We start from the raw sequence: 17,122 nt of genomic DNA, 5'->3' as shown, positions 1-17,122 counted from the left end.
TTTTCATAATTGACTCTGTCATGATAAAACATTACATGGCAAGTCATCAGGTTTCCATTGGTGCACACTCTCATGACGTTTTCATAACAGAGCTTCAAAAGTTGAGAGAAGAAATGGAATTCACATTTCTCCCCCATTTTTGTCGCCAGGGGTGCTGATCATCACAAGACCAGAGCATGACCTCTCTGATGTGTGCAGGCGACTCATGCACGTCAACATTCAACTACAGGCGTCACTGAAGATGCTGGAAAACATGACCCTAGAGAGCAGAGAATTAGAAGCCAGCACCTCATCCAACTGAGCAAGATGTGTTTGTTGAAAGTACAGCCCGATGATAGAAATGATACTTTGCCTCAATGGGCAGCAAAAGAACTGATTGTAAAACAGCTAGTGATTTCGTAGTGTGTTGCCATAGCAGCCATTGAAATAGTAGTGATGCAAATGGTTGCCGGGGAAACCACATCTGTGTGTATGTTCACTTGCCGTGGTGGAGAAGAAACTGCCATGTTCGTCAAAAGCTATGAAGAGATTTCTTAATGATGACAAAATGATTTGCCAGGTTGATTTACAAGTCATGATATATTGAGACAAACGACTGTAAGCATGGCTTGGTGAAAATCACTCGCCTCGTAGATACATGGTGTTGTTTTCAGGTCATATTTTCCCACCCATCCAGAGATTTTACAAAAACCAATCTGTTGTCCTCAGAGCATTCATGCTAGATTTTTGACAGAATGGAAAATAATGTGCAATTCTTTCAGAAACTGAAAATTTGGGGTTTTTGTTTTTGGAAATGGTGGAGGGTGTGATGTTTATATTATAGTGTGTGCCAAAAGGTATAAAATAAGATAATATTGAACATATACCTTCAAGGGCTTTCTGTGTGGCTTTGATTTTGAAAGTCTTGGCTGTCACCAGATTGATCTCAGATCATACAACATGCTGGTTCGGTCACAGCTGGCTTGTTTCTTGGGTTTTCTTTCCCTTACAGTTGGCCAATACAGACCTGCATGTGTATCCTGTAGTCCATGCACAGCGCCCCCAACGTGTATTGTTGTAGAGATATTTATACAATGACCAAACTATGCAAAGGTTATTTGAGCTTACTTTCATAGAGAAGTGGCAGTTCTGTCTTCAGCATTCATCTCTGCTGGGTTTTAAAAACTTACAAAGTAGGAGAGATATCGGGTAAAAATTGTGCAAATACCTGGACTCTTCGTATCTAGTTCAATGCTCGTGTGAATTTTTGTGATCTTGTTGGGTTTTGTGTAGTGTAATGAGTAGGTATAAAAGGGATATAAACAGTAGATTTAGCATCACCTCCTGAAATCACTTCAACTTGCTCATCTTCCTAGATAACTTCTGAAGTTTTATGATATGATCCTATCACTCCCTTTACCATTAAATGGACTGTTCCACTACTAAACTTCTATTAATCTTTCTGAACCAAGTCACTGGAATGTGCCATTAAGACGTAAGGGTGGACAGGTGATGTGAGAATTTGGAAGTGAAACTCTTTGAGATAGCAGGTGATCAAGATGTACCTCTTGGAAACCAGTGTTGTAAATAGCGCCCTCAAGAACCTGAGGCTAATATTTTTTCGTGAGAGGGCTTGTATTTTACTTAAACATTTCAGTGAGTTCATGTATACTTTTTTCAACCCAAAGTAAAAGTTAGTGATTGAAATTGGGTTTTATGAATGTTAGTTTGTTCCTAAAGAACAGGAAGAACGTTGGAGATCTTGAACAGGAATTTCAATGGTGAAGGTATATATTAGGTGCTGAACAAGCTCCTTGAAACAGTTCCAATCGTAATGTTCAATAACCAAGGCAAAAAAAAAAGAAAAGACAACAGGATTTCAATATCTCCTATTTTCACAGCTTTGGATGTATAGATTTATGATGATGCCAACTTGCCAAAACAAGATGGCAAAAAGATCACATTTTCACAAATCACAAAAGATTGCAGGTACAAGACCTATCTAGCTAATAATGGTCATTAGTGCAACAACTTTGACCCTAGAGATAGCTTCCAGATTTCCAGCATTTACATTTATCAAAATTTCACAATTTTACAAAAACAGATAGCAGCTGTCGATTGGTGAAGTTTAACGCTGTTCTTTTGGAAGGATTGCTGCGAATATATCTTCATGTATAAAAGTATTTGTACATGTATTCTTTCATGATGGTGGCATATCACTTTTCTGATTTAGTTTCAAAAGTCGTGTGTTGCTTTTATACTCTTTTTCCATAGTCATTGGTGTTAGTAATCAGCCAGAATAGCGTGTGAGGCTGCCCTCATGTGGTCAGCTTTCAACGACCAAAGACGTGAAGTGTGTGAGTTGCTGGTGTGTTACTTTTCATGTCCCCAGCAGGTAATGTACCACCACACCCAAAGAACGCTGGACAATGTCATCCTTGTATTGTGCAGTCTTGCCCATGCATGTTAAAGTTGAATACCTGAATTACTGGGAACGTTAGCAAATTGCACATGTCACTATAAGACAAGACGGTGTCCCTTATAAGGTATATGCTGGTATATGTAGGCAATAAATAGCGCCACAAGACTTTGACCAGTTCACAACATACATGCACGATTAATAGTGAGTGCTTATATTGCATGAACTGGTCAAAAACCGAGTGGTATACCTGCTGCTGAGGCCTGGCTTATCACTGTTGTATCATAACAGTATATTGAAATTCTGGCATGCAATGTCAAAGAAGGAAGTTTTCTCCAGCTGAGAGCTCAAGCCTTGTACCAACCGTGCAAATATAGCACTGTTACTTGAATGTCTCGACCAATCAGATAGCTGTATTTGTGTCATCAATATACTGGTATGATGGAATTACCATTGTCAAGTCTGTGCAAATATTTTTCTGTTATTTGCCAGCGACAGGTTCTTCTTAAGTAAACTCTGATACATAGTCTGTATAGTCTATTAGATACAGTGCAACATTGCTTGGTGATGTTAGGTTCTCTAGGACATTTGCCAGATTGATTCAGGCAATATATATCAATTGATAGTCATCTTGATCTGTAAGAACAATAGAGACATTGTGTCAATTTCCCCAAATATCATCAAATTACTAGTATACATAAAAGAATAATAAGAGGAAAAGCCATTGGATTGTTTGTAGGCTATGCCAAGTACAAATGACGTAATTGTAATTCTGACTGTTGTCATAGTATCCTCTAATTAATCAAACTCTCACAAATATCCTATTGTTTGCATTTTCCTGTGAATCAAAACACCTTTTCAGAAATGTTTAACTTCAAGCTTATTCCAAAGTATGTAATTTCATCTATGGTTTTACTGTGTTTGTGGAAACTGACTCTTACTGATATTTGTGTTGGAAACATCAAATCTGTCATCGACGACATTGTTACCCTCAAGTCTGAATGCTCCAATGATTTTATTTGGAAAAAGGCAAGCTAAAAATTGGCTGTCAGGAAATAATTTGTTAATTTCATAGTTTTTTTCTTCAAAGTCCAAAGACTATTATTAGTTTATTAGTTTATCCGTAAAACTTTTTGAACGGTAAAGGGTGATTTTTTCAAGATAGATTTGGCTTTTGCTGATGATGGTTGCTTACCAGTGAGATTTCCCTAAAATGGAGCTACCTGATAGCAAAGCTACATTCAAGTCTGCCCTGTAGAAATCCATTCTGTTTTGTTCCTCCGGTGTTGACGTAGACTTTATGAAAAGTGTATATTTTATGCAACTATATCCAAGTGTTTCTCTCTGTGTTGTGATTTTAGTATGTTTTGTTTTTTCTGTGATTGGAAACTTTATATTTTTTCAATTCTTGAGTGTTTTCTTGAGTGGTTGTAAACATTTCATGTGTTTGCATTGTATGTGGGTACTACGTACTGAGCATGCACATCTGTAATATTAGGTTTTCTTCTTTTTGGGGATGAACTCCCCATGAAATTTCAGCTGGATTTTTTTCAGATGCTGAGAAAAACATGAAAGTAAATAATAGTTCACACGAGACATTATTATAATGCAGAAAGTGAATGCACAAGAAAGGGATTCAGACGATATCTGATCGTTGAATTCACTCTGCACCCTTATTTTTCTGTGGGTATGATCTCACTAGTAATGTTAGAATAGAGAAGTCAAAATATGGCATATGCCGATGAAGGTGCAATGTTACTGATATATTCACAAGAAATGATGATGGTGGACATGTCAAGCAGTCTATCATTACCAAATGTAACAAAATACCAGTGGGCATGATTTTGTGTCTCACTGGCCTGCATATGACAGATAACTTTTCTGCAAAACATGATCACTCCTTGTTGTTGTCTTTAAATCATTGCTACCTTTACAAAACTGCCTTTGATTGCCAAGGTTATACATAATAGGATCTTTCTCAACATGGCAGTTTTTCACGTGTGCTAAAAAATATTATTCTTGCAGACCCATCGTATGGCATATCTTCAAAATATAGTCGCCTGGTCAATTTCACGGATTTTAATACCGGTAATGTAGGTCAAAAGATAGATCGGAGTTGATAGTATATGCTCAGGCACTGTTTCTGCACTACAAATCATAGAATGTTCAATGTTGATGACATGAATATTTACCATAGATAATGAGTCATTAGCATTTCATTTGCATACTCAGTGCTCATTAATATACTTTCTGAAATGAAAAGTATTTTTTTGCTTTGAGCATTAGATACTGCAAGTCCTTTACTGAGTATTTTCTAGTTACTGTTCAGTAATCACTTCCCTTTAGGTTATGTTGAGTCCCACCTTTGCTGCAGAAAGCAAAAAAGGGGGGCATTACCAAAATTCATTATTGAAAAGGTCAATGATTCTGGAATGTATCTTGCAAAAGTTATTGTCTCTTTACCAGCGTGAAAGTCTAAGAAAAATTGTTGTTCACATCCAAAAGGGTTCTTATGAATTAAAATCATTTCAAATAGTTTCAGTTGACAGTAGTTTTGTTTTGCTGTTAGTAGTAACCCAAAGGGATTTTATCGTAAGTTGACTTTTCGTCCATTGTCAATCAGTGGCTTTGAACTTTAGCGATTGTGCCTATGTTTGATTGCCGAGGTAGTCCATTATATAAATATCTCAGTTTCCTCACGGGTAGTGGTATCGTTGCTCACTTTTGTTTCTAAAAGACGATCTTAAGTCCTCCAGGTTGACTTAGAAACATTTCCACCTGTAGGAATTCAGTGACTGAACATCAAGAACATTTTTCTGAAAAAAACATTGAAATATACATTTGAAGTTTTCATAGTGCCATAACTGTTTATTGGTTCACAGAATTGGTAACAGTTGTGAGTGTTAGATGTGCTGAAATCACACCATTATAATCCAGAAATGCAGATGAAAACTGCCTTCAGAAATGTTTTAGACTGTTGCATAAACACTTTCACAAACAAGGGTCGTTGCTTTAAAAGTTGTGTTCTATATCATATCTGTTGTACATTTCCTGATCGAGAGTGTAACTTATCATGCTATATATTTTTTCCTTTACATTGTGTTGTAAAATTATATTCCAGAGTCACCATATGTGTTGTATTTACTCCAGAGTAATTACGGTTTTGTTGAAACTTAGTTTTGGCAGTTCAAAGCACTGGCAAATGTCATTACGGAAAATTGATCTGATGTACAGATGCAAAAATATTTCACAGCAGAGATGGTTCACTGTGTAACAGAATTGAAGAACATCAAATAAACAATTATTAAAACATAAGTACCCAGGTAATGTGTGTCTTTGATGTCTGTTCTAGATTTTAGTTTTAATTTTTTATCTGAAGGGGGGACAGGCAAGAACAGTAATATTTTATAGCTTGAATGCAGTCCATCAGCAAATAAGATACAATTAAATTTACTGAAGTGCATCAAATTTTGAAGCCAATATTACACACGTACATTTGACAGAAAATATTGAAACACAAACAGCCAACAGCATACAGAAATATGAAGTCGTGAGACAGTATTGATGTAGGCACCATTCCTCCTTGCCTTTAAGGGCAGTTGCCGCATTTTTCGGGGAATTTTTGAAAATTTCTTTCTCTTATTTAACTAGAATATTTTGTTCTCCCTGTGCATCGAGGCATGGATGTGTAAAAAAAAATTTACATCCATGATTGAGGTAAATCACTGAATGTTTTGTGTAACCATGGAGGTAGGTGTAACATTATGTTAGCCCTAAATTGTCAAACTGCTGACCTAAACTGAATGTTCATCAACGACATTGTTGACTGACTTCACATACAGTCCTTGAAGATAAAATAAAAATGGCTTTGCAGTGGGAAGCCCGGAAAAGAATACCAAAACTGTCCATTGAAAGATTCACCTGCTGCCCAGAGAGTGGTTCCGACTGTTCCAGTTGGAGTTTGATTTATCCATGACCTACATTTAGAGGGCGCTTCTCGTGTCATGTGACAGGTGATTGCTTCATCCAAATCCGTAGCACGCCAGTGCACTGCACGGAAAACGACGAGTTAATGTGTCCGTAAATACCGACAATTTTGTCGGTAATGGCAAGTGTTACGTGAATTCATGATGTGGAGGATATTGCAGAATGTGCAAAGAGGTAAGCTATCCATGAATTTCCCTGGCTGACGTCTTTTAGTGTGTCAAAATACCCAAAATTTAGCAGGATCGTTTTCGTGTAGGACAAGTGGCAGGCGTGAAGCGGAAACTGTCGATATCGGGCAATGAATCGCAAGAAAGTTACTACTTGACATTTCATTTCAACACGTTGATGAGAGTTATTAACTGCATTGATGATTTTTTATCGGAAAATTAAAAACTACTTTCGATTTAGCGGGAAAGTCCATCTTCTGTTCTGCAAAGGTTTACAAATGACGTCATACATCGATGACATCATTTGTGTACAGTATACATGTGTATCCATTTCAAAGGTGAAACGAGTTTTCACTCAGGTGACCGTCTCCAACATGCGCATGTTGAGAACGTTTATTTATTTTACTATGTACCCACACGCCATTATCATATCTATCCTGTAATTTTGATTCGTTCAAGCAGGGCTGAGACATCTGCACCATGGCCAGCCCCTCCGTACGACCAACGTCTCGCAGCAGAACAAACGACGGGAGGAACACCAGGGACTACCAGTCATACCAAGGTGTTGTGGTGGTCAGCAACAACTGCAGGTAGCAAGGTACGTGAACCACTGAGCCCCTCTTTCTGTCTGTTTGTGGAGAGACTGGTTGAACGAATTTACGTGACATTTCTTTTCATATGTATGGAGAAGGGTTTGACAATCAAGCTCAACACAGGTTTTCTATCAAAATGAAGTAAAAAAAACCCGGAAATGTTATTGCAGTAATGATAATATTTTTATGATTCAAAATGTACTGCCTACGCACAAGAGCGCTTGGCTTATCGAAGAAAAAATGCGATTGCTGTTTAACTAACAACCTTTGAATCAACAATGACCATCACGTCATTGTGAGAACGACTTTGTTGTCATGAGTTAGGCAGTACATAAAAACGGTGATAATTTTTTACACACTTGAGTTTGTGTGCAACACCTTTCTTTCCTTCAACACGAACTTCAATGATCTTGTGGTTTTATGAAGTACTTGCAATTTAGTGGTGTGCGTAAGAGTTGTGTGTATCAGTGATTACTGTTCGCTTGCCGGTAAATTTTGGCACTGTTCCAAGGACTTCAGTAATGCAAATTCTGTGAGAGTTCTTTGCTGCGTCACCGTCACTCACCAGTAGTTTTCATTGTGAAAACGTGTCTTGTAAATATGTGTGTATGAGATCAAAGTATGTCCATCCTGTGTGTTCCTTATGAGAGAATCGGCATTTTAGGTTGAGGTGAGAAATTTACTATACAGGTTTTTACTCTGCGATTACATAGTAATTACAATTTACAATTGATTTGATTTGATCAATCATCCATTCAGTGGCCATTGGAAGTCAGCTATTGATATTTGTGTGTAAAATATCAAAAGTGCACAAAGATAGAAATGTTGTAAATTTGTTATTTTGTTTTCTTGGACGCAAAACAGGTTTTTATCTAGGTTCAACCCACCAGCATAGAATTACACCTTTTTTTAAAATTAGCTTATTTACATCCATTTTATATGTCTTGCTTTCAGACACCACCAAGATGTTGGTTCGGGAGATGCTGGAAACGGCAGTCACAACGACAGGGAAGACTGGAATAGCTTCCGGCAAGGATTCAACTGGTCTTCATGTGACAGTTGCAAGCATAGCATGTTTGAAGCCATAGGATGGGTAAGATAAACTCACCACTGATTTTTATGATTTCAACCGGAGTTCCCTGATAATGGATGAATTTTATCAGTTTTACCATCCGCCTCAACATTTGTTACAATAGTCAGATAAAACAGTCAGACTACTTTTATCTACTTCAAAGCGTGATGTTAACAATAATGCTCACTCTGGTTTTTGCCAGTCTACCCTACCATACAGATAGGAAATATGGCGTATTGGCTGTTTTGGGACAGTTCATGATGTGTGTATGACTCTCTGTACGTTAAGCGCTACACAATTTTTTTCTCCAGAGATTGATAGGACCAATCCTCTGAATGTTTTTTCACATTCTGCTAAAGTAATTGTAGATTGAATAAATGTAGCTAAGTGATTGGTACTGGTAAACCAGAACTGAAATGACCGGCTGCCATCAGATGGTCCTTTAAAGGTGAAAATACATACAAATGCAAAATAGGAATGTAGAGAGTTGGTGTGTAGCAGTGCATTGTATATTAAGAAGTCACATACACTAGTAATGTCCTACCCTATCTTTTTACACATAACACTTGGGCATGGGCACTTGATAACAGAGATTGCTTGAATATAGTTTCACCAGATGTCAGAAGACTGGTGCTGGATCAGTGATGTTGCCCTCAACACCTGCAACAGACCTTTCTAAACTTTGATCTTGACGTGTACATTTTCAGGGAACTGTTCTGTTGGTCAGTCTACAACTCTCCAAACAGTTCAACAAATTAGATCAGTGGAAATGTGATGATGACAAGAAGAGATTCCGTCGTGCGCTGTACAGGTTTGCACGGGCTATGCCAAAACCTTCAAGACTTGGCATGACAACTCGCAGAAGTATACTGGAAGAAGGCAAAAACCAACAGGATTCTGCACAAAAAGCTAAAACAGTAAGTTTCTGAAAAAAATACAATCACGAATTGTTAATGCAGCCTGCGAGAATTAAGGTAGCGGTAAAGGCTATTTTTGCACCAATTCTTTTCTCAGAGTTAATGTCAAGTTTCAAGTGTTAGAATCAAGATATTTAGTTCAAATTTTCAGGATAACTCCCTTAGTTAATACTTTCTCCAAAGAATATAAAAATTGTATATTTGTAGCCATGATTTTGAAATATGACACCAATCAATATTAAAATTTAATTTTTCATATTTTTTTACATCTTTGAATTTAATAATAAATTAATATTACCAAATTAGTTATAAATATGTTGACACTATTAATTGTAAGATTTTTACGGCAGGATTTGTAAATAAAATTTGTTTTTATGATTTTACATGGGTTTACATATCAAAAAATTATTAAAAATTCTTCCAAATTTCAAAATGTGATTTTTCAAAAAGTACTTCAAATACAGGAAAATTGTGCCGTACAAATCTTATCTGTAACCTTGTTAATAGGCTGTAAAAATTCCATGTCCATATCTCATTTCAAAGGTTGGATTTAATTGGTATAAAATTATGTAGGAAAACTGTTATTCTGTCAAAATTGTTGAAAACAAGCCATATTTGCACCCCTCTTTTGAAGTCAAAGAGCAGTCTTTTTGGTTAATCTCACTTTTGACACCTCTTTGACACTCAAAGAATCTAAAAATGCATTTATAATAGCAGTCACGCATTCTGAATGCAAGCACTGCCTTGTCAACTTTCCTAAAAAACAGTAAAAAATGACTTTCCCTTTTCAAACATTTTTTTAAAAGCTAGGGGACCTCTACCATAGTTAATACACTAAGGACTCCCCAACTTCCTCTTATTTGGTCAGTTTTTCAGAAGTTTCAATGGGCTATAACTCTGCAATGCTTATGACCCCAAATGTCTAGTTTTTTTTATTCCACAGAGAATGTTGACTTCTTTCATGTTTTATAGTTTTTATTGAAGTTTATAACTGACGCTCTAGCCTTTACCGCTACCTTAATGCTATTTGATATGAATTGAAAAAAAGGTACACTTTACATAGACTCCCTCTTTCAACGTGATTTGTTAGATACAATCAAAGTAAAACCGGACTTTGTACATGGTTTTTGTAGTTAGTGGAAAGTTAAGTGATAACACAGCTTCAACAGAGTCTAGTGCTTTGTTTGTGTGTTGCTTTGTTCTTTGTTTACAAACTGGCTACCACCAGGGGGATGTTTTATTAGATGTTTTTCACAGAAACACATAGTGAAAGGTTGATTTTGTTGCAGTTAAATTATCAGCATTAGATACATTGAGTTGTTCACCAGCATTGCAGGCTTATTCACTGTGACTTCACTGTTTTTGAACAGCCTCAGGAGATCATCACAGAAGCCACATCTCAGCTGGAGTCTCTTGGAAATGAGAGCACTGGTATTGTACTCAATGCACTGGGACTCAACTACGCCAGAGAGGGCAGCCTTGTGAAGGCAGCTGAACAGTTTCGCCAGGCAGCTGACATGGGATATGCAAAAGCACTGTACAACCTTGGTCTATGCTATGAAGAAGGCAGGGGTGTCAAAAAGTGCCTCACTAAGGTATGTTGTCATTTCCAGAGTTTCTGTTGATTAGAAATCCTTGCTTGATTTATTTTTGTTTTTCTGACAATAGTCATGTGATTACATCCATGTGTTCTTGTTCCATCCTCATGTATGATCAGTCAGCTGATTATGCATTAAATGATGCTGTAAGCCTGGGATTCCTAAAACATAGTAACATCCTCATTCAGATATTGATCCTCAGTTACCCCCTCACTGTAAAAATGTCAACTACAGTCACTGATTTTACTTTATTTAAAAAAAACAATTTAATCTTACCGGCTACAAGACTGTACGGTGCTGTGTATCAGGCCATCTTAAATGTGCTGGACGTTTTTATCCAGTCATGCCTTTCCTTGTGTAGGAGTTCACCTACACCATTGAAAATCCAAGGAATGTGCCAAAGTCTGGTAGTGAATGATGTAAGCTGTTCACCCCCAATTCCCTGTAAACAAGTCCCCAATCAATATTGATAACAATGGGTTTGGGCTAGACCATGGTGGTGAAAGGGTTACAACTCCCATGTTTGATCTCAGTGATAGGAACACATTTGATCCATTTCTCCTGTTGGTCTGTTACAGGCAGCTGATTACTACCAGTTAGCAGCTGCAAAGGGACATCCAATGGCTTTATACAACTTGGCTGTCTTCTATTTACTTGGCCTGGGTGGATTGCCCAAAGATTCCAGGAAATCAGTTGAATTGATGGAACAAGCAGCTGAAAAGGGCCTTCAGCAGGTAAGCATCAGTACCTGGAATATATCACTGGGTGATCTAAACGGGATTTGGCGCTTTCCATGTATTTTTGTTAATATGAATAAAAGGCAGATTATTGTACCCAAGCAGTTTATGCGATGCTGAATCCTGTGGCAGTGTTACGTGTCTGATATAGCATGTCAGCTTTTCTGTCATTTTAGCTGCATCAGAGGCATTGTGTAGTCTGCTACAGGTTACTGTTGACTTCAGGGTGAGTTGAACTACATCAGACTCTTAACCCTTTTCCTGCCAAGTCCATATTTCACTACTAGGTCAAGATGGTTAAAATTAATGAAACACAACGTATTCCATATGATGTATTTTAACATAATACTGTACATTTGAAGGCTGTTGAAAACATAATACTTTAAAGTTGATTTTTTTTGGACAAAAGATGCTATAACATACCAAGCCAAGTGGGTGAAAATACGTCATGTTTTGGCTCAATACCGCTTTTTACTGACTTGGCTGATGGGGAAGTGATACAGTTATTACTGTCTGGCAGGAAAAGGGTTAATATTGTTGATGTCACACCATGCTCGATGCAGCTATGCGACAAAGGGTTTATGGAACATTTGCTGATAACTTGGAAATACCATGCCAGTTCCTTTTGACTATAAGACATGCCTTTTAACCTGCAGGCTCAAGTTTACATGGGTACATACTATCTGGAAGAACCTCACATCAACACGGAGAGAGCTGTTGGATTTTTCGAAGAGGGATCCAAAGATGAGGTAGGTTGTTTCACGGATATAAGACTTGCTTTTGTCATTAATTCGATGGCGGTATAGCCCGTTTATTGCCTTAGGAAGGAGTGTGAACGAGAAAAATTTATGTGATAATTTTAATTTCCTGCACATTTTGAAGTGTCTAAGTCTTATCTGCTGTTACTTAGATCAGAGAAAAAACTCTTTATTTGCAAAGCACACACTGTCTGTGAAGTTTTGGAGAGCTCAAAATCATATATTTTCTGAAAATTCAGGTACCTGTACTATTTTTGTATTTAGAGGAATGTAAGATAGGAATCAATGAAAACTGTCCTTTAGCTTTGGAAAATATGGCTTATTGGTTGAATAATGTTATTTGTTGTGTGGCATTTTAGAAGCATAGTGTAAAGTGTAAATTAGTTTCAGAATTTCTGATAAACCCCTACATCATGTTCAGTGTGAAATCAAACTGAAAAAGCCTATGTGGATTGTTCAATTGCAGATGCACATTAACTTCCATCACACTCACAACTTGATTGACTCTCTAAGATTACTTGTTCGTCTCATGGCTGTTCTTAGGATGCGGAGTGTCAATACTACCTTGGTATGTGTTATGAGCAAGGATGGGGAGTGTCTCGCAACGAAGCCAAAGCAGCTGACATGTACTCCAAGGCAGCCAAGCAAAACCACACAGACGCACAGTACAACCTAGCAGTATTCAATGAGTTGGGTCTTGGAGGTGAGTGTGTGCAGACAATCCAGCATGCTCTTGTAGAATCAGATCTCTGCCCTGATAGAATAAGATTTCTGCCCTGATAGAATAAGATCTCTGCCCTGATAGAATCAGATCTCTGCCCTGATAGAATCAGATTTCTGCCCTGATAGAATCAGATCTCTGCCCTGATAGAATCAGATCTCTGCTCAGATAGAATCAGATCTCTGCCCTGATAGAATCAGATCTCTGCCCTGATAGAATCAGATTTCTGCCCTGACAGAATCAGATCTCTGCTCTGGTAGAATCAGATCTCTGCCCTGATAGAATCAGATCTCTGCTCTGATAGAATCAGATCTCTGCCCTGATAGAATAAGATCTCTGCCCTGATAGAATCAGATCTCTGCCCTGATAGAATCAGATCTCTGCCCTGATAGAATCAGATCTCTGCCCTGATAGAATCAGATCTCTGCCCTGATAGAATCAGATTTCTGCCCTGATAGAATCAGATCTCTACTCTGATAGAATCAGATCTCTGCCCTGATAGAATCAGATCTCTGCTCTGATAGAATCAGATCTCTGCCCTGATAGAATCAGATCTCTGCCCTGATAGAATCAGATCTCTGCCCTGACAGAATCAGATTTCTGCCATGGTAGAATCAGATCTCTGCTCTTAGAATCAGATCTCTGCCCTGATAGAATCAAATCTCCATTCTGGTAGAATCAGATCTCTGCTCAGATGTCGCTGTACATTGAATGGATATTTAAAGACTGAGTTGTTATCACTTTAATTCATGCTTTGTCTTGATGAAAACACAATATGAATGACATCCCTCTCAACCGTCAACTCTGAACAAAAATCTTTAGTCATTGAGAATAATTTTCCTTTTTCTCTTTACAGGGCTTCCTGAGGATAGGGAATATGCCAGGCAGCTGTACACACTAGCCAGTAAGTCTGGCTCTGAGTTAGCAACCCAGTGTCTGGAAAGGCTGGATATGGAAGACAGACTGAGTAAGTATTTTTACTTCTTCAAGTTTTTGGCAGACTAAAATGATTTGGGAAAGTGCACCTATAAAAGGGACAAAGTAACTGTTTTTGATCTGTATTTTTGAAATTTTTGTATCAATGGCATTCAAGTGGTCTGTCACATTTTTCAGTGTTATGTTGTACCTTAAGATCAGCCAGACTAGATATGTGATTGATGAGATATAGAACACAGAGTTGTAAATTCTACCATGTAACAGAAACTGACATGGAAATCAAGTGCACACCGGTATTAATATGTATTTACGTTAATTTACATTAATTGAGTTTGTGTTGTCTTCTAAGGAAATATTTTATATTTTGTCTTGATATGAAATAATCCAAAGGGCTTTGACATCAGTTTAGTGCACTGTTTCAATATATGTGTAGTTTTTACAAGTACTGTAGAAGGTGGTATCGGCTGTCGTAGCTTGTTGACAGTCTCTTCAGTGTCTTAAATGAAAGATGTCATGTCATAGATTCCTAGCCATTGAATGTATTTCATTTGGCTTTGGACATCTATGTTTGAGCATCATATGCAATCTTGTAGTATTTTGTTACTTTCAGTAGATCATAGGTTATTAAATTCAATAATTCAAACACTTCATGTTCTCCTGTCTCATCACAGAACTGATGGAGGAAGAAGCAAAGCAACAGCAATTCCCTGTATCAGAATCTCTTGTTAAACAGCTCCCTCTAGAGGTACAAGAGAAGAGAGTCATCCACACCTCGGCATCATCACCTTCTCTCTCTAGTATGGCTGAAGACAGTGACACTGATATGAGACAATTACAAGAGCCAAAGTGGGTTACTAAAGGCTCTCTGTCTGTTTTCGATTTAATTTTGCCCAGTATTTTCAGCTACAGAGGACTGCAGGAGTCTGGTATTGACTTGAAACATCAAGACAAAGGGGCTGGCGAAACTGATGTTGACTTTGATGGTGAAAGCTGGCTAACCAACTTTGGAGTAAACCAGGATGCTTGCAAACTGAATGGGATTAGGGGGTCTTTTGGAGTAGCTGTTGTGTAAATCATTTGTGTGAAGTGAGGTGCCATAATGATAGTTGCTGTGCTGACATTAGGCCCTGTGATTACCCGGCCACTGCTCCAAAGTCTTTCTTTAGAACAGAGCAGTGGTAGACAAGTAACCATGGCGATAAACCAAGTGAGGAGAGTGACAGGAGTAAGCTACATCAGTAATTCCTCTACCTGGCGAAGTGTCCCGTCAAAGGCCATATATCCGGTCATGAAATATGTTGGTGCATACAGCAACAGTTACAGACGTTAATGCCAGCATTACTTGAGCAGCAACTTTGAACACAGATGAATCACAACACCTAGCAGACATACAGTGCTTTTATATAGAGTTTATAGCATTTAAAATATCAACAGTATCACTAGCAATTTCCAAGCCTGAATTGGCAAGTCCAACATATTCTTTTCACTGCCTAGTTTCCTATTGAGACATGCATATGATAATTGTCCACTTGGTCAGTACCTTCTAAATCTATTACCAGCAGTAGTATTACCAGTACAGTGGCATTGGGATAGATATCCACAGCTTTACAGATATTTCACCACATTGTGTGATGTGGATATCACAGAAACTTCCTCTTTCATTCAAAATTGCATTTGTTCCTGATTCAAACCTTCTAACCACAATGTCAAATTGTTAATATTCACAAGATCTTGGAACATATTTTTACCCTGCACTCAGGACCTCAGAACATGAAAGTATGCCTTACCTCATTGAATTATCATTACCGTTTAGCTTCTTAAACCCTATGTAGTTTGAAATAGGAAAAGATTATAACTACTATTTACCATGGCCAGTTATTGCCCACCACTGACTGAAATGTAGGACTTTCTTTGAATGTCTGTGAAATTTTTTTGCCTATTCTTGATTTTCCACTGGCTGATTCCACTGGCTGATCATATCATGGTGTGATGTAAAATTTTTATTGCAAGCATAACTTTGGCAAACAATGCCGTATTTTTGGTATAATAATAATAAAACTAGTGATTTTTGAAAATGGTCATAAATCAAGAGACCAAGCCATACCAACAGGCTTCACTCTCCTAATGAACTGCAGTATCTATCATCGTATAACTGCTATTACAGCAATTTTTTAAAGAATTACAACCATACAGAAATTGTTGTTTGTGTATTTTGTCTCTGCTAAAATTCTTTGTGTTTTATTTCAGTGTCAAAAGAGTGTTTAATATTCAAATTGATTTCAGAAATCAGTGAAATTCACCCCATGAGGAAACTCTGATAAGATTACAACAAATATGAAATAATGTCCTTCCTATGGCGTGGGCAGATTTTAGCATTTCCTTACATGTAAATATACTGTGTATTTGTGTTTGAGTGAATTTTACCACCAGATGTAACTGAGTGGGTTAGAGTTACCGGTAGTTGCCGAAGTGTGAAAGAACAGAAATATCCTGACAGATATCATTTATTTTATAGAAAAAAGTTTTATATGAGATTTTACACTTTATTAACTTTGTAAGTTCACAAATGAATATTTGGTCATTCAATTATGGTATAAATAAACTGAATTTATGAAATTAATGTGTATTATTTTTCTTCTCAAAAAATTAGTGGAAAACATCTGAAATCTGCAATTGCAGATTCTTTGACGAAATATGATTTGAATCTCAGGTATTAGTCAATATGACCCATGACCTCATGAAATATAGAATTTAGCTGCTGCCCATGGTTCTTCACTCCATTTGCACACAAAAAATGTACCTTGTAAAGTGTCTTGCCACAGAGCTACCCCCACGGACTGTACCATTATTTTGGGGGTGGCATCTATAACTGGCTTGAGCTTGCTGATTAAAAGCCATGTCAAAATGGAATCAATTGATTATGATTTCCGATTAAAAAAAACAAGCCAAATGTTTTTAAGTGTGATGAGGTGTTTAGAGTTATATAGAAAAAAATCAAAATGTATGTATTTTAATATTTAGAATAATTCCATCTCAAGATAGAACAGGCTTTATTGAACCAGTCTCAGTGCAAAAACCTTTGAGATACTGAGTGAGACAAGAACACACTAGAAACGTCTATCGTCTAAAAATAACTTGATGCCATGTGAGCGGAAGTACAAGGAAATTTGTGACCAATCAGTAGAGGTATGGCTCTCCCCATAAGGTAAAGAGGAGGTAAAAAATGACATCAATGGAA

The 17,122-nt window shown here is 37.4% G+C and overlaps 2 protein-coding genes across 2 annotated transcripts in view; both read left to right on the top strand.

The window, feature by feature from the left end:
• Positions 1-5,713, top strand: part of LOC139131328 (protein furry homolog-like) — a 105,538-nt gene extending 99,825 nt beyond the window's left edge. Inside the window, 1 exon segment of the mRNA XM_070697337.1 lies at positions 150-5,713. Within this exon segment, the coding sequence (XP_070553438.1) occupies positions 150-301 (152 nt within the window). The 3' untranslated portion in view covers positions 302-5,713.
• Positions 5,714-6,402: 689 nt separating this feature from the next.
• On the top strand, positions 6,403-16,500 carry LOC139131326 (DAP3-binding cell death enhancer 1-like). Its single transcript, XM_070697336.1, has 10 exons — positions 6,403-6,559; positions 7,015-7,150; positions 8,100-8,238; positions 8,925-9,134; positions 10,505-10,729; positions 11,311-11,466; positions 12,126-12,218; positions 12,771-12,930; positions 13,805-13,915; positions 14,556-16,500. Exons 1-10 carry the CDS (start codon positions 6,526-6,528, stop codon positions 14,954-14,956), a joined length of 1,665 nt encoding a protein of 554 aa, XP_070553437.1. The 5' UTR covers positions 6,403-6,525; the 3' UTR covers positions 14,957-16,500.
• The last annotated feature ends 622 nt before the right edge of the window (positions 16,501-17,122 follow it).

The sequence above is a fragment of the Ptychodera flava genome, chromosome 4, assembly GCF_041260155.1.
Source record: "Ptychodera flava strain L36383 chromosome 4, AS_Pfla_20210202, whole genome shotgun sequence".
Lineage (NCBI taxonomy): Eukaryota > Metazoa > Hemichordata > Enteropneusta > Ptychoderidae > Ptychodera > Ptychodera flava.
This window is presented reverse-complemented; position numbering and strand designations above follow the sequence as displayed.